This window comes from Arachis ipaensis, chromosome B10, assembly GCF_059453495.1.
Source record: "Arachis ipaensis isolate K30076 ecotype BB chromosome B10, ASM5945349v1, whole genome shotgun sequence".
NCBI classification, from domain to species: Eukaryota; Viridiplantae; Streptophyta; class Magnoliopsida; order Fabales; family Fabaceae; genus Arachis; species Arachis ipaensis.
Window position 1 is genome coordinate 136,142,771 of NC_142435.1, and position 23,185 is coordinate 136,165,955.

At 41.3% G+C, this 23,185-nt stretch overlaps 1 protein-coding gene across 1 annotated transcript; it reads right to left on the bottom strand.

Moving 5' to 3' along the window:
* Positions 1–20,668: 20,668 nt before the first annotated feature.
* Positions 20,669–22,447, bottom strand: LOC107621117 (uncharacterized). Its single transcript, XM_016323155.1, has 3 exons — positions 22,268–22,447; positions 21,421–22,186; positions 20,669–21,333 (listed from the first exon to the last, which is right to left on the bottom strand). Exons 1-3 carry the CDS (start codon positions 22,445–22,447, stop codon positions 20,669–20,671), a joined length of 1,611 nt encoding a protein of 536 aa, XP_016178641.1.
* Between the last annotated feature and the right edge of the window lie 738 nt (positions 22,448–23,185).

The window sequence follows — 23,185 nt, forward strand, 5'->3', positions numbered from 1 at the left end:
TCTTTGGTAAAAGTAGCTTGGAGTCAGGCTGGTATTGAAGAACATACCTGGGAGCTTGAGTGAGAGATGCGGAAGGACTACCCACACCTCTTTTCAGGTAACTCACTCTGAATTTTGAGGACAAAATTTCTAATGAGGTGGGAAGGATGTAAACCCCGCTAAAATTGATAAATAATTAGTCAATAAATTGAATTTTAATTAGAAAAATTGAAAATGCAAAACTAATATCAAAATAGGATAGATCTCTTCAAAACAAGAATTTTGATACCAATTTCAAAAAATTTAGACCAAAATTAGACCGAAAAGGCCGAACCGGTTGAACCGAGGCCCAAACCGAGCCCGTGGCTCCAACCGGACCCATAAAAGAAGCAACAGCTCCTTCTACCCCATTTCATCCACAGCGACACCAAACAGATTGAGGAGGAAGAAGATGTAACTCCCTAATTCGCCTAAGCCTTACCTTGCGTCGTAAAGTAAAGGTTAATCAGAGATTACGGCAGATCTAAGCTCGTACATAGTATATATATATAGAAGGAATATAATAATCTAGAAGCTCGATGAAAGATATAGCTCAAAATCATAGAATTTGAAATGCGCAAATCGTACTAACGAACTACTAGCTTAACGCACAAGAAACAGATAAGATACAACAAAATATAAGTATATAATACCATAGGAAACTAGCCTCGATTCGCGGAGTTTAAGCCGGCTAGCCATATATAAGTATACATGATTATACAGAAAACTGACAGTTCTAAAACAACTTATACAAATTTTTCTCTCATAAACATGCCTCTAGGCAAAACAAAATACAAAAGAGAGATGTATAAACAAAATAAACCAAAAGACTCCAAAGGAAACCAAGATCCTCCGCTCCTGTCACCATCCAAAGCAACTCACCGGGGTGGCTTGCGACCTGCATCTAAAAAACACAACAAAGATATGGTATGAGAACCGGAGGTTCTCAGTATGGTAACAGTGCCCAGTGATGTAGGATATAAGACCCCGGGACGCCAAAGGCAATCCTAAGCTCCATATCCATCACAAGATTCAAGCTTAAAGCATTCTAAAACAAATAAGCATAATATAAACCTCATCATAAACAAACCGGGTGATCTATCTTAAGGGATTTCTAATTCTAAACAAACATCGCTGTCCCACAGCCTTAACCAACCTATCCTCCATGCGATCCCATCGCCACCGCCTTCCGAACCTCCTCAATCCCAGTAGAAAGCACAATTAATAACAATGCAAGTAATTCACAAGTAAAATCATATAAGGCAAGTAGATCAAGTAAGCAAATAGACATGTTATTCAATTAGGCATACAATTACAAGTCGGCAAAGCAAACAAACAGGTAGGAAATGCATATGATGAATGCCTGCCCTACTGGCTGTGATATCACATTGTCGGTTCAACTGCCAACCCGACACATCTCCATGGAGACGTCACCCTTCGGATTTCTCATATGGGAACCCCCGAGATATAGTTCCCGGATCACTGTCCAAGTATCGGCGCATACACACTCTATAGGTCCGAAGGGATGCGAGCGGGATACTCTTGCCACAGACCTCACATCTCAACACAAGCAGGATGAACCACCGCCCTTGCACTGCCACCGCTACCTTGACAGGCGGGATCCAACCGCCGTCTCTGCCGAAAGCATAGCATCTCATATTCTCAGTAAAAATAATATTTCAGTGGTTTTCAGAAAATATTGTCAGTATACAGAGATCCATCGTCTCAATCCGAGTCCTCGACTCACTCAACCACTGTCCCTTTCATAACTCAGTTCCCAAGGTCAAGAGTTCATCATTCCTTATCTCATATATCACTCATCCTCCACCCAACGTCACATCATTCTCAGCACGCCAGAAACCTAAGCCTCCATTTTCTAATTTATCATAAAACTGTGTTCTAGAAACCTTAAGTTTTAAAATGGTGTTTTAGAAGCTTACAACCATGTTGGAAAGGTAGAATAATTGAAAACAAATAAAATTTTGAGAAACAGGATGTGTGCGGCCACACAAGGGTCTGTGCGTGCGCACACTCCTAAGAGTTTTGAAATGTGTGCGTACGCACAGGGGTGTTGGTGCACGAATTGTGAATCACACTTTTCACAACGCGTACCACTAACCAGCAAGTGCACTGGGTCGTCCAAGTAATACCTTACGTGAGTAAGGGTCGAATCCCACGGAGATTGTTGGTTTGAAGCAATCTATGGTTATCTTGTAAGTCTTAGTCAGGAAGTCAATTATGTTTATCAGTTGAATTGCAAATAAACAATAGAGCATGGATTAAAGGTTACTTGTTATGCAGTAATGGAGAATATGTTGGAGTTTTTGGAGATGCTTTGTCTTCTGAATCTCTGCTTTCCTCTGTCTTCTTGTTCACGCACGCACATCCTCCTATGGCAAGCTGTGTGTTGGTGGATCACCGTTGTCAATGGCTACCTTCCATCCTTCCAGTGAAAACTACGCTCACGCGCTCTGTCACAGCACGGCTAATCACCGGTTGGTTCTCGATCCGGTTGGAATAGGATTTACTATCCTTTTGCGTCTGTCACTAACGCCCAGCCTTCAGGAGTTTGAAGCTCGTCACAGTCATTCAATCCTTGAATCCTACTCGGAATACCACAGACAAGGTTTAGACTTTCCGGATTCTCATGAATGCCGCCATCAGTTCTAGCGTATACCACGGAGATTCTGATTAAGAGATCTCAGAGATACTCATTCAATCGGATATAGAACGGAGGTGGTTGTCAGGCACACGTTCATGGTTGAGGAAGGTGATGAATGTCACTGATCATCACCTTCATCACAGTTAAGCGCGAATGAACATCTTAGATAGGAACAAGCGTGTTTGAATGGAAAACAGAAATACTTGCATTAATTCATCGAGACACAGCAGAGCTCCTCACCCCCAACAATGGGGTTTAGAGACTCATGCCGTCAGAGAATACAAAGTTTAGATCTGAAATGTCATGAGATACAAAATAAGTCTCTAAAAGTTGTTTAAATACTAAACTAGTAGCCTAGGGTTACAAAATATGAGTGGACTATGATGGATGATGCAGAGGTCCACTTTTGGGGCCCACTTGGTGTGTGCTGGGGCTGAGATTTAAGTGAGTCACGTGCAGAGGCCATTTGTGGAGTTGAACGCCAGTTTTTATGCCAGTTTGGGCGTTCAACTCCAGTTTTTGATCCTTTTCTGGCGCTGGACGCCAGAATTGGGCAGAGAACTGGCGTTAAACGCCAGTTTACGTCGTCTATCCTTGTGCAAAGTATGGACTATTATATATTTCTGGAAAGCCCTGGATGTCTACTTTCCAACGCAATTGGAAGCATGCCATTTCGAGTTCTGTAGCTCCAGAAAATCCACTTTGAGTGCAGGGAGGTCAGAATCCAACAGCATCAGCAGTCCTTTTTCAGCCTGAATCAGATTTTTGCTCAGCTCCTTCAATTTCAGCCAGAAAAATACCTGAAATTACAGAAAAACACACAACTCATAGTAAAGTCCAGAAATATGAATTTTTCCTAAAAACTACTAGAAATAGACTAAAAACTAACTAAAACATACTCTAAACTATATGAAATTATCCCCAAAAAGCGTATAAAATATCCGCTCATCACAACACCAAACTTAAACTGTTGCTTGTCCTCAAGCAACTAGACAAATAAAATAGAAGACTAATAGGTTGAGAGGCAATAATATCTCAGAGTTTTTGAATGAAGCTCAGATCCTACTTAGATGAGCGGGACTAGTAGCTTTTTGCTTCTGAACAGTTTTGGCATCTCACTTTATCCATTGAAGCTCAGAGTGATTGGCATCTATAGGAACTTAGAATTTAGATAATGTTATTGATTCTCTTAGTTCAGTGTGATGATTCTTGAACACAGCTTCTTTATGAGTCTTGGCCGTGGCCCTAAGCACTTTGTTTTCCAGTATTACCACCGGATACATAAATGCCACAGACACATAATTGGGTGAACCTTTTCAGATTGTGACTCAGCTTTGCTAAAGTCCCCAATTAGAGGTGTCCAGAGTTCTTAAGCACACTCTTCTTTTTGCTTTGGACCTTGACTTTAACCGCTCAGTCTCAAGTTTTCACTTGACACCTTCACGCCACAAGCACATGGTTAGGGACAGGTTGGTTTAGCCACTTAGACCAGGATTTCATTCCTTTAGGCCCTCCTATCCACTGATGCTCAAAGCCTTGGGATCCCTTTTAATTGCCCTTGCCTTTTGGTTTTAAGGGTTATTGGCTTTTTCTGCTTGCTCTTTTTTTTTTTCTGCAAGCTTTTTTCTTTGCTGCTTTTTCTTGCTTCAAGAATCATTTTTATGATTTTTCAGATTATCAATAACATGTCTCATGTTCATCATTCTTTCAAGAGCCAACATATTTAACAGTCTTAAACAACAAATTCAAAAGACATATGCACTGTTCAAGCATTCATTCAGAAGATAGAAAGCATTGCCACCACATTTAGCTAATTAGAATTTCTCTTATTAAAACTCGAAATTTTATTGCCTCTTATTCAAAAGATCTACTACTTTATTCATGTTTAATGATGATGAGAAAAATAAACTATAGCTTAATTGGAGATAAAATCAAAATAGATACTAATTACTATTATATGACTTCTAAGGTACTTTTATAAGGACACTGTCACAGAGTTAAGGCAGAAATTGGAAATTAACAACCTTTATTCTGGGGGTATGGGGGTTCCTCTGATCCTTGGGAGGCTTGGTATCACAGAAGACTTTTGGCGCTTCAGTTCCCTTAAGTCACGTCCCTGCTCCTCTTGTTCTTTAAGCATATGGGTCAGCATTTGACTGTGTTCCTTCTGTTGTTTTATTATTTGCTCCATAGCTTCCTGTATCTTGGTGACAGACGTCTCAAGATATTCCCAATATTCCGCTTGAGGAATCTCTGGGAGGAATTCCTGTGCTCTCTTCTTGATATGATCCTCCTGTGCTTGTTGTCTCTCCATTGATGCTTTGGTGATTGACTTTTCAATTAGGATATATTCAGTTATTCCCATCTTGACTCCAGCGTCCTTGCAGAGCAGAGAAATCACGCTTGGATAAGCCAACCTGGCCTCTCTTGAATTTTTGTTAGCAATCTTATAGAGCTCTGTTGAAATCAGCTGATGAACCTCCACTTCCTTTCCCATCATGATGCAATGAATCATCACTGCTCTTTTAACTGTGACTTCAGAACGGTTGCTGGTGGGCAACAGAGAACGCCCAATGAAGTCCAGCCATCCTCTGGCAACTGGTTTGAGATCCTCCCTCTTGAGTTGATTTGGGACGCCCTTTGTGTGGGTGGTCCACTGGCTCCAGGGATACAGATGTCCTCTAGAATCTTATCCAGGCCAATGTCTGCTCTCATCATCCTCCTGTTGAAGGAGTCTGGATCATCCTTTAGCTGAGGTAGCTTTAGTATCTCTCTGATCTTGTCAGGGGTGGTATGAACAATTTTTCCCCTGACCATGGTCCGAAATTCGTAGCAGGCAGTTCCAGATAGTCTTTGCTTGTCAGTCTGCCACATATTAGCATAGAACTCCTGGACCATGTTCCTTCCTACTTTCGTTTCAGGATTAGCTAGGACTTCCCAGTTCCTGATTCGAATTTGCTCCTGGATCTCCGGATATTCGTCTTCTTTCAGATCGAATCTAACTTCCGGGATCACTGATCTCAGACCCATTACTTTAAGATAATGGTCTGAATGTTCTTTAGATAAGAACTTCCCTTGATTCCAAAGTGGTTTTGGAACGCTCTCTTTCTTGCCTCTTAGAGTGTATTGTTTCCCTTTGGGAGCCATGATCTTAGTGATCTCGGAAAAACACACCAAACTTAGAGGTTTGCTTGCCCTCAAGCAAAAGAAAAGAAAGGAGAGGGATAGAAGGAGATCGAGGTGCACTTGTTGATGGAGGAGGGGGGAGGCCGAACCCAATTTTAAAGGGGTGGGGGGGGTGGCTTTTCGAAAAAAAAAGGAAGAGATAAGATAAAAAGATTGAGTTGAAAAAGATAAGATAGAAGATAGAGTTTAATTTTGAAAAGATATGATAGATTTTTGAAAAAGATAACTCTGAATTTTGAAAAAGATAATATGGATATTTGAAAAAGATATGGATTAGTTGAAAAGATTTTTGAGTGAAAAAGATAGATTTGTTTTCAGAAAAGATTTTGAAAAGAGTTGGATTGAATTTGGAAAGATGGATTTTTAGAAATTAGGGATTTTAGAAACCAGGGTTCTTGATATGTTCATGTAAAAATCATGCATTGAAGCATAAAATTTGAAATTAAAATGGAAATACGTGTGGGATTACTGGATTTGGCTCCTCCCTGTCCTCCTGGCGTTAGAATGCCCAAACACTGCCTGTTTTGGGCGTTCAGCGCCCAAATGCTGATCTCCTGGGCGTTCAGCGCCCAGTTGCTGCCATTCCTGGCATTCAACGCCCAGTGGGTGGCCATTTCTGGCGTTGAACGCCCAATTGCTGCCATTACTGGCGTTCAGCGCCCAGTGGATGCCCATTTTGGGCGCTGAACGCCCAAAATGCCCCTTTACTGGCGTTTTCTTGCCATTGAGCTTCCAATCTCTGTTTTGTGTGCAAATTCCTTCTGTAACCCTGTAAACTTATGCAATTGATCCTTTACCTTAGTGTCAGTAAACTTTATATAAACAAATAAAAAAGAAAAATAGGGCAAAATGCTTAGAGGATTAATGCCCCATGGCTGGGTTGCCTCCCAGAAAGCGCTTCTTTATTGTCTTTAGCTGGACCTTGCTGAGCTTTTAATCTAGCTTCAGCCTTGAGCATTCTTGCTCAATGTTGCCTTCAAGATAATGCTTGATTCTTTGTCCATTGACAATGAACTTCTTATCAGAATCAATATCTTAAAGCTCCCCGTAACCATATGGTGACACACTTGTAATCACGTATGGTCCCCTCCACCGGGATTTCAGTTTCCCGGGGAATAGCCTGAGTCTAGAGTTAAACAATAGGACCTTCTGTCCTGGTTCAAAGATTCTAGATGACAGCTTTCTGTCATGCCATTTTTTTTATTTTTCTTTATAAAGCTTGGCATTTTCGAAAGCTGTGAATCTGAATTCCTCTAGCTCATTTAGCTGGAGCAATCGTTTTTCTCCTGCTAATTTGGCATCTAAGTTTAGGAATCTAGTTGCCCAGTAGGCCTTATGTTCCAGTTCCACGGGCAAGTGGCATGCCTTACCATACACGAGTTGGTATGGAGAGGTCCCTATAGGGGTCTTGAATGCTGTTCTGTAAGCCCACAGAGCATCATCCAAGCTCCTTGCCCAATCCTTTCTACGGGTATTTACTGTCCGTTCCAGGATTCTCTTTAATTCTCTGTTGGAGACTTCAGCTTGCCCGTTGGTTTGTGGATGATATGGAGTGGCCACTTTGTGGCGAATTTCATACCGAACCATGGCAGAGTAAAGCTGTTTATTGCAGAAGTGAGTGCCCCCATCACTGATTAACACTCCAGGGACACCAAACCTGCTAAAGATATGTTTCTGGAGGAACTTCAGCACTGTTTTAGTATCATTGGTGGGTGTGGCGATAGCCTCAACCCATTTTGATACATAGTCAACTGCCACTAGAATATAAGTGTTTGAGTATGATGGTGGGAAAGGTCCCATGAAGTCAATTCCCCATACATCAAACAACTCTATTTCCAAGATTCCTTGTTGAGGCATGGCGTAACCATGAGGCAGATTACCAGCTCTTTGGCAATTGTCACAATTACGTACAAACTCTCGGGAATCTTTATAGAGTGTGGGCCAATAGAAGCCACATTGGAGGACCTTGGTGGCTGTTCGCTCTCCTCCGAAATGGCCTCCATATTGAGATCCATGGCAATGCCATAGGATTCTCTGTGCTTCCTCTCTGGGGACACACCTACGGATAATTCCGTCTGCACATCTCTTAAAGAGATAGGGCTCATCCCACAAGTAGTACTTTGCATCAGTAATTAGTTTCTTTTTTTGTATTCTATTGTACTCCTTGGGTATGAACCTTGCAGCTTTATAGTTTGCAATATCGGCAAACCATGGTGCTTCCTGAATGGCAAATAGATGCTCATCAGGGAATGTCTCAGAGATCTCAAGGAAGGGGAGGGACGTCCCTTCCACTGGCTCTATCCGGGACAGATGATCAGCTACTTGGTTCTCTGTCCCTTTTCTGTCTCTTATTTCTATATCAAACTCTTGCAGAAGCAATACCCATCTGATGAGCCTGGGTTTTGAATCCTGCTTTGTGAGTAGATACTTAAGAGCAGCATGGTCAATGTACACAATCACCTTTGATCCTACTAAGTAGGATCTGAACTTGTCAATGGCGTAAACCACTGCAAGTAATTCCTTTTCTGTGGTTGTGTAATTTTTCTGGGCATCATTTAAAACGCGACTGGCATAATAAATGACATGCAGAAGCTTGTCATGCCTCTGTCCCAATACTGCACCAATGGCATGATCACTGGCATCACACATTAGCTCAAATGGTAATGTCCAGTCTGGTGCAGAAATGACTGATGCTGTGACCAGCTTAGCTTTCAGCGTTTCAAACGCCTGCAGGCATGCTGTGTCAAACACAAATGGCGTGTCAGCAGCTAGCAGGTTGCTTAGAGGTTTTGCGATTTTTGAAAAATCCTTTATAAACCTCCTATAGAATCCTGCATGCCCCAGAAAGCTTCTGATTGCCTTAACATTGGCAGGTGGTGGTAATTTTTCAATTACCTCTATTTTTGCTTGATCCACCTCTATTCCCTTGTTTGAGATTTTATGCCCAAGAACAATTCCTTCAGTCACCATGAAGTGACACTTTTCCCAGTTTAAAACTAGGTTGGTTTCTTGGCATCTTTTCAGAACAAGTTTCAGGTGATCAAGACAGGAGCTGAATGAGTCTCCATATACTGAGAAGTCATCCATGAAGACTTCCAGAAATTTTTCCACCATGTCAGAGAAAATAGAGAGCATGCATCTCTGGAAGGTTGCAGGCGCATTACATAGCCCAAATGGCATCCTTCTATAAGCAAACACTCCGGATGGACATGTGAATGCTGTTTTCTCTTGATCCTGGGGATCCACTGCGATCTGGTTATAGCCTGAATAGCCATCCAAAAAGCAGTAATAATCATGACCTGCTAGTCTCTCTAGCATCTGGTCTATGAATGGTAAAGGAAAATGATCCTTTCTGGTGGCTGTATTGAGCCTTCTGTAGTCAATACACATGCGCCACCCTGTAACTGTTCTTGTAGGAACCAGTTCATTTTTTTCATTATGAATCATTGTCATGCCTCCCTTTTTTGGGACGACTTGAACAGGGCTCACCCAGGGGCTATCAGAAATGGGATAAATAATCCCAGCCTCTAGTAATTTGGTGACCTCTTTCTGCACCACTTCCTTCATGGCTGGATTTAGCCGCCTCTGTGGTTGAACCACTGGTTTGGCATTATCCTCCAATAGGATTTTGTGCATGCATCTAGCTGGGCTTATGCCCTTAAGGTCACCTATGGACCACCCAAGAGCTGTCTTGTGTGTCCTTAGCACTTGAATAAGTGCTTCCTCTTCCTGTGAATTTAAAGCAGAGCTTATGATCACTGGAAAAGTGTCACTTCTCCCAGAAATGCGTATTTCAAGGATGGTGGTAGTGGCTTGAGCTCGGGTTTAGGAGGTTTTTCCTCTTTCAGAAGAAAGTTCAGAGGCTCTTTCATGTCCTCTGAATCCTCCAAATCAGGCTGAACATCTTTAAAGATGTCTTCCAACTCTGATTCGAGACTCTCAGCCATGTTGATCTCTTCTACCAAAGAGTCAATGAGATCAACTTTCATGCAGTCTGTTGATGTGTCTGGGTGCTGCATGGCTTTGACAGCGTTCAACTTAAACTCATCATCATTGACTCTCAGGGTTATTTCCCCCTGTTGGACATCAATGAGGGATCGTCCAGTTACTAGGAAGGGTCTTCCTAGAATGAGAGTAGCACTCTTGTGCTCTTCCATTTCCAGCACAACAAAGTCAGTGGGAAAGGCGAATGGCCCAACTCTGACAATCATGTCCTCAATCACGCCTGATGGGTATTTAGTGGAACCATCAGCAAGTTGGAGACATATCCGGGTTGGTTTAACTTCTTCAGTTAAGCCAAGCTTCCTGATAGTGGATGCAGGTATCAGGTTGATGCTTGCCCCAAGATCGCATAAAGCTGTCTTGGTGCAATCACCTTCTAATATGCATGGTATCAGAAAACTCCCAGGGTCTTTAAGCTTTTCAGGAAAGCTTTTCAGAATGACTGCACTGCATTCTTCAGTGAGGAGAACTCTTTCTGTTTCTCTCCACTCCTTTTTATGACTCAAGATCTCTTTCATGAACTTGGCATAAGAAGGTATTTGCTCAAGTGCCTCTGCAAATGGAATCTTTATTTCAAGAGTCCTTAGATAATCTGCAAAGCGAGCAAATTGCTTATCCTGCTCCTCTTTCCGGAGTTTTTGAGGATAAGGTATCTTGGCTTTATATTCCTCAACCTTAGTGGTTAAAGAAGCCTTTTTAGAGGGGTTGTTATCAGCACTTGTGTGTGTCTGATCCCTCACTGGCAATTGAGTGCCAGAGTCAGAAGCTGGAGTGACGTTAGACGCCAGCTCACTGTCTGTTCCTGGCGCCTGAACGCCAGAAATGTACCCATTTTGGGCGTTCAACGCTGGATTCTGCCCCATTTGGGCGTTCCACGCCAAATTCTTGCCCATTTCTGGCGTTGAACGCCAATCCTGCCTTGTTTCTGGCGCTGAACGCCAGTTTTGGGCATGGTCTGGGCGTTCAGCGCCAGCCTTCCACCCATTTTCTGGCGTTTTAGTGCCAGAATTATTTTTCCCTAGGCTCTTACTGTCCTCAGGTGAATCTTTGGTGGGTCGCTCATTTCTTGAATTTTTGATGCCTTGAGGTGGGGTATTTAATGTTTTTCCACTTCTTAATTGAACTGCTTGGCATTCTTCTGCTATTTGCCTTGATAGCTGCTTCTTTGTTTGCTTAAACTGTTCGTCCATATGTATATTAGCTATCCTTGTCTCCTGTAGCCTGTCCTTGAATTCAGCTAGCTGCTTTGTTAGAAAATCCAATTGCTGATTGAATTCAGCAGCTTGTTTTACAGTACTGAATTCAGCAGTTACTGTTTTAACCTCTTCATTCATGGAAGGGTTGCTGCTTAGATACAGATGCTGATTCCTGGCAACTGTATCAATGAGCTCTTGAGCCTCTTCAATTGTCTTTCTCATATGGATAGATCCACCAGCTGAGTAATCTAGAGACATCTGAGCTCCTTCTGCAAGCCCATAGTAGAAGATGTCTAACTGAACCCACTCTGAAAACATTTCAGAGGGGCATTTTCGTAGCATCTCTCTGTATCTCTCCCAGGCATCATAAAGAGATTCATTATCTCCTTGCTTAAAGCCTTGGATGTCCAGCCTTAGCTGTGTCATCCTTTTTGGAGGGAAATACTGATTCAGGAATTTTTCTGTCAGCTGTTTCCATGTTCTTATGCTGGCCTTAGGTTGGTTATTTAACCACCTCTTAGCTTGATCTTTTACAGCAAATGGAAACAGTAATAGTCTGTAGACATCCTGATCTATTTTCTTATCATGTACTGTGTCAGCAATTTGTAAAAATTGTGCCAGAAACTCTGTAGGTTCTTCCTGTGGAAGACCGGAATACTGACAACTTTGCTGCACCATGATAATGAGCTGAGGATTCAACTCAAAGCTACTAACTCCAATGGAGGGTATGCATATGCTACTCCCATATGAAGCAGTAGAGGGGTTAGAATATGACCCCAGAGTCCTCCTGGACTGTTCATTTCCACTTATGTCCATGATTGATGTATGGATATAACTTGGACTGATTTATCTTTTTATTTATTTTATTTTATAAGAAGTAAACACTTAAATAAAATAAAATAACTAAAAAGAATTTGAATTTTGAAATTAAAAATTTTTTTTTTTTAAAAGATAAAAATAATTAGTTAAAAAAACAGAAATTTTTGAAAAAGAGGGAAGATATTTTCGAAAATTAGAGAGAGAGAGAGTTAGTTAGGTAGTTTTGAAAAAGTTAAGAAACAAACAAAAAGTTAGTTAGTTAGTTGAAACAAATTTTGAAAAGATAAGAAGTTAGGAAGTTAGAAGAGATATTTTGAAAAGATATTTTTGAATCTAGTGAGGAGAGAGAAAAACAATAAGATAGTACAAGATTTAAAATTTTTAGATCTAATGCTCCTTGTTTTTGAAAATTTTGGAGGGAAAACACCAAGGAACACCAAACTTAAAAATTTTAAGATCAAGACACAAGGAAAACTCAAGAACATTTTGAAGATTCACAAGAACACAAGAACATGAAGAAAGAACACCAAACTTAAAAATTTTTAGAAAACCACCAAAATTTTCGAAAACCAAGGGGGATTCAACAAGAAAACACCAAACTTAAAGTTTGGCACACAATTTAATAGAGAAAATATTATTTATGAAAAAGAAGGTTTTGAAAAGAGTATAAAAGATTCTAACCCAATTACCAAGAACACAGATTAACGCTCTAGCCAAATGAGTTATGGAACTTTCGAAAATTTTAAGAAAGATTATTTTTGAAAACACCAAACTTAAAGTTTGGCACAGGATTTAATAGAAAAAATTATTTTTGAAAAAGATTTTAAAAAATATGATAGCCAATTACCATGAACATAAACACCACGTTCTAACTAATTGAGCTATAAATTTAAAGTGTTTTAACAAGGGATAAATAATAAAAGACTCTAAACAAAAAAAGGAAAGATTTTTCCTAATCTAAGCAACAAAATAAACCGTTAGTTGTCCAAACACGAACAATCCTCGGCAACGGCGCCAAAAACTTGGTGCACGAATTGTGAATCACACTTTTCACAACGCGTACCACTAACCAGCAAGTGCACTGGGTCGTCCAAGTAATACCTTACGTGAGTAAGGGTCGAATCCCACGGAGATTGTTGGTTTGAAGCAATCTATGGTTATCTTGTAAGTCTTAGTCAGGAAGTCAATTATGTTTATCAGTTGAATTGCAAATAAACAATAGAGCATGGATTAAAGGTTACTTGTTATGCAGTAATGGAGAATATGTTGGAGTTTTTGGAGATGCTTTGTCTTCTGAATCTCTGCTTTCCTCTGTCTTCTTGTTCACGCACGCACGTCCTCCTATGGCAAGCTGTGTGTTGGTGGATCACCGTTGTCAATGGCTACCTTCCATCTTTCCAGTGAAAACTACGCTCACGCGCTCTGTCACAGCACGGCTAATCACCGGTTGGTTCTCGATCCGGTTGGAATAGGATTTACTATCCTTTTGCGTCTGTCACTAACGCCCAGCCTTCAGGAGTTTGAAGCTCGTCACAGTCATTCAATCCTTGAATCCTACTCGGAATACCACAGACAAGGTTTAGACTTTCCGGATTCTCATGAATGCCGCCATCAGTTCTAGCGTATACCACGGAGATTCTGATTAAGAGATCTCAGAGATACTCATTCAATCGGATATAGAACGGAGGTGGTTGTCAAGCACACGTTCATGGTTGAGGAAGGTGATGAATGTCACTGATCATCACCTTCATCACAGTTAAGCGCGAATGAACATCTTAGATAGGAACAAGCGTGTTTGAATGGAAAACAGAAATACTTGCATTAATTTATCGAGACACAGCAGAGCTCCTCACCCCCAACAATGGGGTTTAGAGACTCATGCCGTCAGAGAATACAAAGTTTAGATTTGAAATGTCATGAGATACAAAATAAGTCTCTAAAAGTTTTTTAAATACTAAACTAGTAGCCTAGGGTTACAAAATATGAGTGGACTATGATGGATGATGCAGAGGTCCACTTCTGGGGCCCACTTGGTGTGTGCTGGGGCTGAGATTTGAGTGAGTCACGTGCAGAGGCCATTTGTGGAGTTGAACGCCAGTTTTTATGCCAGTTTGGGCGTTCAACTCCAGTTTTTTATCCTTTTCTGGCGCTGGACGCCAGAATTGGGCAGAGAACTGGCGTTGAACGCCAGTTTACGTCATCTATCTTTGTGCAAAGTATGGACTATTATATATTGCTGGAAAGCCCTGGATGTCTACTTTCCAACGCAATTGGAAGCATGCCATTTTGAGTTCTGTAGCTCCAGAAAATCCACTTTGAGTGCAAGGAGGTCAGAATCCAACAACATCAGCAGTCCTTTTTCAGCCTGAATCAGATTTTTGCTCAGCTCCTTCAATTTCAGCCAGAAAAATACCTGAAATTACAGAAAAACACACAACTCATAGTAAAGTCCAGAAATATGAATTTTTCCTAAAAACTACTAGAAATAGACTAAAAACTAACTAAAACATACTCTAAACTATATGAAATTATCCCCAAAAAGCGTATAAAATATCCGCTCATCAGGTGTGCGTACGCACAGGTGTAAATTTTTACAAGGATCTGTGCACTCGCACAACCTGTGCCAGCGCCCCCAACAGACTGACCTTCCCGACGCGTGCGTCCGCATAGGTTGAAGTTTTTCCTTAGATGTGTGCGCGGACAAGCTGTGCTGGCGCTGCGAACAGAATGCACTTTCCTGCCTATGCGTGCGCACAGATGTGTGCGTTCGCACAGGTTGAAATATTTGCAGGATGTGCGTCCACACATGGGTGTGCGCCCGCACACATCAAAAATCTTGAAATTCTGCAACTTTGCAGAATTTCAGATTTTTAACACCAACTTTGAAGGATCATAACTTCCTCTACAAAATTCCAATTTTCACAAATTTTATATCGATCTAAAGAGTTTTCAAAGATATATAATTATAAATAAATTTCAATCAATTTTGAAAACCGAGGCAAAAGTTATGATCAAGCAAAGTTCACCAAAAACTCAATTTTACCAAACTTCACAACTTACACAATTTATTACCATTCACATTCCAACCCTTACCATACCATTCCAAAACTCCATTTTTCATCAAAATGTACCTATTGTATCATAATACACCAACCTTGCCACATTCTCCTTCTCATTTCATTACTTTCAATTCCAACAATCAACCATATAACACTTTATGATCCAAATCACCATCACACTCACCATTTCATAAGTCATCGTACTACAATCATCATAAGGAACCAACTTTTAATCCATACAATCATTCAACATCAACACATCATTAAAATTCATCACAATCAACCCAACAATCATCAATTCATCATCATATAACACACCAACCATCATTTTAGTTCAATCTATCTTATTGGTCACTAGCCTATGTGTCCATGAATATTATATACTACATAGAGGAAACCGAAACCATACCTTGCCCGATTCTCCTTTATGCACCAAAACTCAAATTGATCACCAAATAGCTTTCAACCAAATTCCAAGCTTTCACATCCACTCCAATAAGCACAAATAAGTTCCAAGAGCTCCCAAAGCCACAACAATCAAACTATATACATATAAATCACCACCAATCAACCTAGGGCTTCACATAAATCAAATCTCACAAGGGTTTAGTATCTCTTACCTCTCCCAACAGATTTGATTGCCACAATCCAAGGCTAAGCAAGGATTAGAGCAACCTAACATCCAAAATCACAAAAACTCATTTAATCAAAAATCCTATAAACCCAAAATTTTGAGGAGAGAAACTGAGAAGGATTCGAGATTTTCTTACCAGTTTCTTATATGGGTTTTGTAGAGCTCTTCACAAGAAACGCGTAGCCACTGATGGCACGCAAATCGGAGCTCTCTAGCTCAAGATATCGCGAAGAGAAGAGATGGGTGAATAGTGCTCTTCGGGTTTCTTCTTCCTCTCTTCAATTCAGCATGAGTGTTGTGTTTATGTGTGTGTGTGGGCTGGAAATGGGTTCATTAATGAACCTTTTATATGTTGGGCTTAGGCCCAACTTAGGCCTGGTCCAACCCGTTAGCGTTTTTAGCCCGTTTGGCCCAACTTCAGGCCAAACCTTTAAAATTAATGCTTGGTTTTCCATTTCTAACATTTTTCTAATATTTTTGCCGGTTTTTACTTTTTCTCATGTGGTACCAGGCAGACTTGAACCGGTTCAACCGGTTCAACTGCCGATTTATGGTTTTTCACGATTTTTCGCAGACAGCACATTTTCTGACTCAGAAAAACCCACTGAGTCCAAAAATCACCTTTGAATCCTCAAATTCTCACTCTAAGTTTTCGAGATTTAATTTGGGCAATATTAATTACTAAACTAACCAGTTGATTAGTTGCGGTTCTTACATTCTCCCCACCAAATAAGAAATTTTGCCCTCAAAATTTTAATTACGTGAGAAAAGACCAGGATAATTCTTTCGCATTTCAGACTCCAATTCCCAAGTGTGCTCTTCTACTCCTACTCGTTCCCAAGCAACTTTAACCAATGGGACATCCTTTCCTCGTAGCTTCTTCACACTATCGATCCTCACTGGTGTTACTTGGAAAGTCAGATTCTCTTTCAACTCGACCGATTCAGGCTCCAACACATGAGCTGCATCCGATGTGTACTTACAGAGTTGTGACACGTGGAATACGTCATGCAAGTTAGACAGATGAGGTGGCAAAGCGACTTGATACGCCACCGGCCCGAATCTCTTTAGAATCTCAAACGGTCCTATGTATCTCGGGTTCAACTTCTTGGTCTTGATTGCTCTTTCAATCCCAGTTGTCAGTGTAACCTTGAGGAATACATGTTCTCCTACTTCAAACTCTAATAGTTTTCTTCTCTGATCCGTATAACTCTTTTGTCGACTCTGAGCAGTCAAAATCCTTTCTCGTATTCTCTTATCTTCTCAGTAGTCTCTGCTACCACATCTGGACCCAAAACACTTGCTTCACCAGATTCATACCAACAAAGTGGAGACTGGCACTTCCGTCCATACAAGGCCTCATACGGAGCCATCCCAATGCTCGCATGAAAGCTGTTGTTGTATGCAAACTTCACCAACGGCATGTAATGGTCCCAACTTCCAGGTTGATCCAAAACACACGCTCTTAGCATATCCTCCAATGTCTGAATAGTCCTTTCCAACTTTCCATCGGTTTGCGGATGATATGCGGTACTGAGACATAGCTTCGTACCGAAAGCCCTTTAGAAGGCTCCCCAAAACCTTGAAGTGAATCGAGGATCATGGTCCGATACTATGCTCGACGGCACACCATGTAATCTTACTATCTCCTTGATGTACAATCTTGATAACTCTTCCATAGAACAGTTTACTCGGATAGGTAGAAAATGAGCGGATTTGGTTAAGCGATCCACGATCACCCAAATTGCATCAAATCCCGACCTAGTCCTCGGTAAACCGGTCACAAAATCCATCGCAATTCCTTTCCACTTCCACTGAGGAATCTCAAGTGGTTGTAACATTCCTAACGGTTTCTGATGCTCTTTCTTCACTTTCTGATAAGTCAAACATTTGGATACCACGGTTGCTACATCACCTTTTTCATCCCAGGCCACCAGAACATCCTCTTCAAGTCATAATACATCTCCGTGCTTCCGGGATGAATAGAAAACCCACTGTTGTGAGCCTTCGACAGCAAGTCTCGCCTCAAACTCCCAACATCCGGTATGCAAATTCTTCCCTTGTATCTCCATAACCCTTCATCATCCTTAGTGAATTCTTCGCACCTCTTATCACCAACTGGTTGGAACAATTATTAAAGCTTCTGCTCATCTTGCTGAGCCCTTTTGTATTTCTGATTTAAACATGCTTGAGATTTGTAACTGGTTCAAACAAGATCTTCCAACAACTTCACCAATATTCAGCTTAAGATCTACAAACTTATCCACTAGCTCTTCTTCCTTGATTCTCATCCAAGCAATTGTTAAAGATTTCCGACTCAAAGCATCGGCTACCACGTTTGCCTTTCCAGGATGATAACTCATCTCAAAATCATAATCTTTCAGCAACTCCATCCACCTCCTCTGACGCATATTTAGTTCCTTGATGAGTGGATAATTTATACGCTTTTTGACATTATTTTTACATAGTTTTTAGTATGATTTTGTTAGTTTTTAGTATATTTTTATTAGTTTTTAATTAAAATTCACATTTCTGGACTTTACTATGAGTTTGTGTGTTTTTCTGTGATTTCAGGTAATTTCTGACTGAAATTGAGGGACCTGAGCAAAAATCTGATTCAGGCTGAAAAAGGACTGCAGATGTTGTTGGAATCTGACCTCCCTGCACTCAAAGTCAATTTTCTGGAGCTACAGAACTCCAAATGGCGTGCTCTCAATTGCGTTGGAAAGTAGACATCCAGGGCTTTCCAGAAATATATAATAGTCCATACTTTGCTCGAGTTTAGATGATCAAAACTGACATTCAACGCCAATTCCATGCTGCATTCTGGAGTTAAACTCCAGAAACAGGTTGCAAAGTGGAATTAAACGCCAGAAATAGGTAACAAACTGGCGTTCAACTCCAAGAGAAGCCTCTACACGTGTAAAGCTCAATGCTTAGCCCAAGCACACACCAAGTGGGCCCTAGAAGTGGATTTCTGCATCATTTACTCATTTCTGTAAACCCTAGTAACTAGTTTAGTATAAATAGGATTTTTTACTATTGTATTTACATCTTCGGATCAGATCTTTGATCAGTTTTATGCTATCTTAGACCTTTATAGGGGCTGGCCATTCAGCCATGCCTGGACCATCATCACTTATGTATTTTCAACGGTAGAGTTTCTACACACCATAGATTAAGGTGTGGAGCTCTGCAGTTCCTCATTAATTAATGCAAAATACTATTGTTTTTCTATTCAATTCAAGCTTATTCCTATTTTAAGATATCCATTTGCACCCAAGAACATGATGAATGTGATGATTATGTGACGCTCATCATCATTCTCACTTATGAACGCGTGCCTGACAAACACTTCCGTTCTACATGCAAACAAGCTAGAATGAATATCTCTTGGATATCTAATACAGGGGACCGAGTCTGAGATATTAGAATCTTCGTGGTATAAGTTAGAACCCATGGATGGCCATTCCTGAGATCCGGAAAGTCTAAACCTTGTCTGTGGTATTCCGAGTAGGATCTGGGAAGGGATGGCTGTGACGAGCTTCAAACTCGCGAGTGCTGGGCGTAGTGACAGACGCAAAAGGATAGTAAATCCTATTCCAGTATGATCGAGAACCGACAGATGATTATCCATGCAGTGACAGCGCATTGGACCATTTTCACAGAGAGGACGGAATGTAGCCATTGACAACGGTGATGCCCAACATACAGCTTGCTATGGAAAGGAGTAGGAATGATTGGATGAAGACAGCAGGAAAGCAGAGGTTTAGAGGAACGAAAGCATCTCTATACGCTTATCTAAAATTCTCACCAATGAATTACATAAGTACCTCTATCTTTATTTTACGTTTTATTTATCTTTTTATTATCAATTCACCATAACCATTTGAATTCGCCTGACTGAGATTTACAAGGTGACCATAGCTTGCTTCAGGCCGACAATCTCCGTGGGATCGACCCTTACTCACGTAAGGTTTATTACTTGGACGACCCAGTGCACTTGTTGGTTAGTTGTGCGAAGTTGTGATAAAGAGTTGAGATTATAATTGTGCGTACCAAGTTGTTGGCGCCATTGATGATCACAATTTCGTGCACCACTCCTTCTGATCAAAGATGTACTTGAGACTCTTATGATCAGAAAATACGCTAAACCTCACTTCATACAAGTGGTGTCTCCAAATCTTCAATGCAAACACAATCGCCACTAATTCCAAGTCATGAGTAGGGTAATTCATCTCATGCGGTCTCAGCTGACGCGATGCGTAAGCCACCACATTCCGATGTTGCATCAACACGCAACCCAAACCTTTCAGCGATGCATCACAATATACTTCGAATGGTTCATGCGGTTCTGGCAAAATCAAAACTGGCGCTGAAGTCAACTTCTGCTTCAAAGTTTGGAAACTCTCTTCGCATTCCGACGTCCACACGAATGGCACTTCTTTCCTCGTTAATTTTGTCATCGGTAGCGCAATCCGGGAAAATCCTTTGATAAATCTCCGGTAATATCCGGCTAAACCCAAAAAGCTCCTGACTTCCATCACAGTCGTCGGTCTTTCCCATTCCATCACCGTTTCTACCTTAGAAGGGTCTACCGCTATTCCTCCTTTGCTCACCACATGACCTAAGAACTTTACTTCTTCCTTCCAGAACTCGCACGACAACTTAGCGTACAACTTTCACTCCTTTAGAATTTGTAGCACAATCCTCAAGTGCTCCTCATGTTCTTTTGCCGTTTTAGAGTAAACCAAGATGTCATCTATGAAAACCACTACGAATTTGTCCAAAAAGGGATGAAAGACTCTGTTCATGTAATCCATAAAAACAGCAGCTGCATTCGTTAACCCAAAGGACATTACCGCAAACTCATAGTATCTATAGCGTGTTCTAAACGTAGTCTTAGGAATATCATCCTCCTTCACCCTTATCTGATGGTAACCGGATCTCAAATCAATCTTGGAAAATACTCCAGCTCCTTGGTATTGATCTATCAAGTCATCTATTCTTGCCAGTGGGTACTTGTTCTTCATACTCACCTTGTTCAACTGTCGGTAATCCACGCACAAACGCATTCCCCCATCTTTCTTCTTCACCAATAAACTGGCGCTCTCCACGGTGATACACTCGGCCGAATGAACATCTTGTTCAGAAGCTCTTCCAACTGAGTCTTTAACTCTGCCAGCTCTATCAGAGCCATTCTATACGACGCAATCGACACTGGCCCGGATCCCGGCACCAATTCGATCGCAAATTCAATTTCCCTCGGAGGTGGAAACTCAGGGATATCTTCCAGGAATACTTCTGGAAAATCTCTAACCACCAGTATCTGATCTAAGTTCTGGGCATCACCCAACGCATTAGCAGCAAACAGAACATAACCCTGACACTCCTCCCCACTACAATGCACCATTACAGAGTTCAGGTAATACCCCGTAGCTACCACTGCTCCATTTTTTCCTTCCGACATAAACCGAATTGTCCGTTCAAAATAATCCAACAAAACCCGGTTCTTCGACAACCAATCAAACCCCAAAATCATCTCCAGCCCCACCATTGGTAAACAAATCAAATCATGCACAAAGTCTCTACCCTCAAGCTTAAAACTTACTTGTCTACAACCTAACCTAGTCATAACTATTTGATGTGGAGTGTGTACATGCAGATCAAAAGGTAATTCTGACTCTTTCAAGCCTAATTCCTCAACTTTAGCAAACGAAATAAACGAATGCGAAGCTCCAGTATCATATAATGCAACTAAAGATTTATCACCAATTAAAAATATACCTCTCATCAACGGATCCGCCTTAGAAGCATCCTTGGCATTCACAGCAAAGACTCAACCTTGATGCTGACTCTGGCCCGCATTCTGATTCCTCCCACGAGTGCAATCCCTCGCAATGTGGCCAGGCAACCCACAATTGAAACAACCACCTAAACCAATTTTGCATGAGTCATAAGGATGGAAACGCCCACAATGTACATAAGTCAAATCTGGAGAACTCTTACTCTGATTTCCTCTCCCTTTGCCACGCTGAATCTGGTCATGTGTGTTCTTTCTGAAGCCTCCTTGACCTTGAGGCACATATACTCCTCTCTTGAAGCTTTGTCCTCTCGGATGAAGGTACCTGCCACGCCCCCGACTAGAACTCCCTCTATGAGTGTCCTTAGATGCCACCACTGTCTTGGCATACTCCTCCACTACTCTAGCCTTATTCACCAAGTCGGAGAAGACATGGATCTCCATAGGAGCCACAGCAGTCATAATGTTGTCCTTCAAACCCCTTTGGTACTTAATGTATCTCCAGCTCTCAAAAGTCTCTGGGTCACCCTGACACACCCGAGAAAACCTACAAAGCTCTTCGAACTTGTTGGTGTACTCAGCCACAGACATGGAACCTTGCTTCAGCTGCATTAGCTGCATCTCCTTCGCTTCTCTTGCAGACTCAGGGAAATACTTCTTATAGAAAGCAGTTTGAAACACCTCCCATGGAATGTCAGCGTTCTGAAGCTGTAGCACACGACACTCAGCTTGCCACCAGGGCTGGGCTTCTCCCGCTAGCTGATAAGTGGCAAACTCTACATACTGATTGAGTGGAACATGCTGCGCCTATAAAGCATGCTCCATAGCCTGGAACCAGTGGTCCGCTTCAACAGGATTTGTGGAACCTCAAAAAGTTGGCGGATGAACCTTGAGGAACGTTGCCAAGGTCATCAGAACTACTCCCATGTTATCGCTGTTTCCCTCAGCATTATCATTGGCATTTCCTTCTCCGTTCCCATTGCCATTCCCCGCCGGTTGGCCTAACCTCTGCACAGCTTGCAGAGTCGCAGCAGCATTTGCTTCCGTGGTGTTTGCTAAGTTAGCCATGGCCGCTATAAACTCGACATGGTTATCAGTTGGTTGCTCATTCCTACTTTCTCGCGTACGTGTTCGACCTCGCCTGCGAGTAGCCATGTAGGGTTCCTGTCTACACCAAACAATCATTATCAAGGTGATCAGTCTCAATATCAAGAGCCTAGTGCTTCAATTATCCCAAACAGGCACTCACAAACAAGCATGCTATGCATATATCAAGTAGATAACCTAATAGCATCAAAGAAATGACACATAGAGTATGCAATGAAGCGCAATCGGTCCATCCCTCAGGCTCACGAGGACAAACCGCTCTGATACCACTAAATGTAACACCCTAATTCGCCTAAGCCTTACCTCGCATCGTAAAGCAAAGGTTAATCAGAGATTACGATAGTTCTAAGCTCGTACATAGTATATATATAGAAGGAATATAATAATCTAGAAACCCGATGAAAGATATAGCTCAAAATCATAGAATTTGAAATGCGCAAATCGTACTAACGAACTACTAGCTTAACGCACAACAAACAGATAAGATACAATAAAATATAAGTATATAATACCATAGGAAACTAGCCTCGACTCGCGGAGTTTAAGCCGAATAGCCATATATAAGTATACATGATTATACAGAAAACTGACAGTTCTAAAACAGCTTATACAAGTTTTTCTCTCATAAACATGCCTCTAGGAAAAAAAATACAAAAGAGAGATATATAAACAAAATAAACCAAAAGACTCCAAAGGAAA

Bases quoted from the DNA above. Each gene is read 5' to 3' on its own strand.
- LOC107621117 (XM_016323155.1), bottom strand. From the start codon at position 22,447: ATGGCTAACTTAGCAAACACCACGGAAGCAAATGCTGCTGCGACTCTG. The intron at 22,187-22,267 runs GTTCATCCGCCA...CATGCTTTATAG, and splicing joins CCTTGGCAACGTTCCTCAAG to GCGCAGCATGTTCCACTCAA. The intron at 21,334-21,420 runs GTTGAGTCTTTG...ATAAATCTTTAG, and splicing joins GGGCCAGAGTCAGCATCAAG to TTGCATTATATGATACTGGA.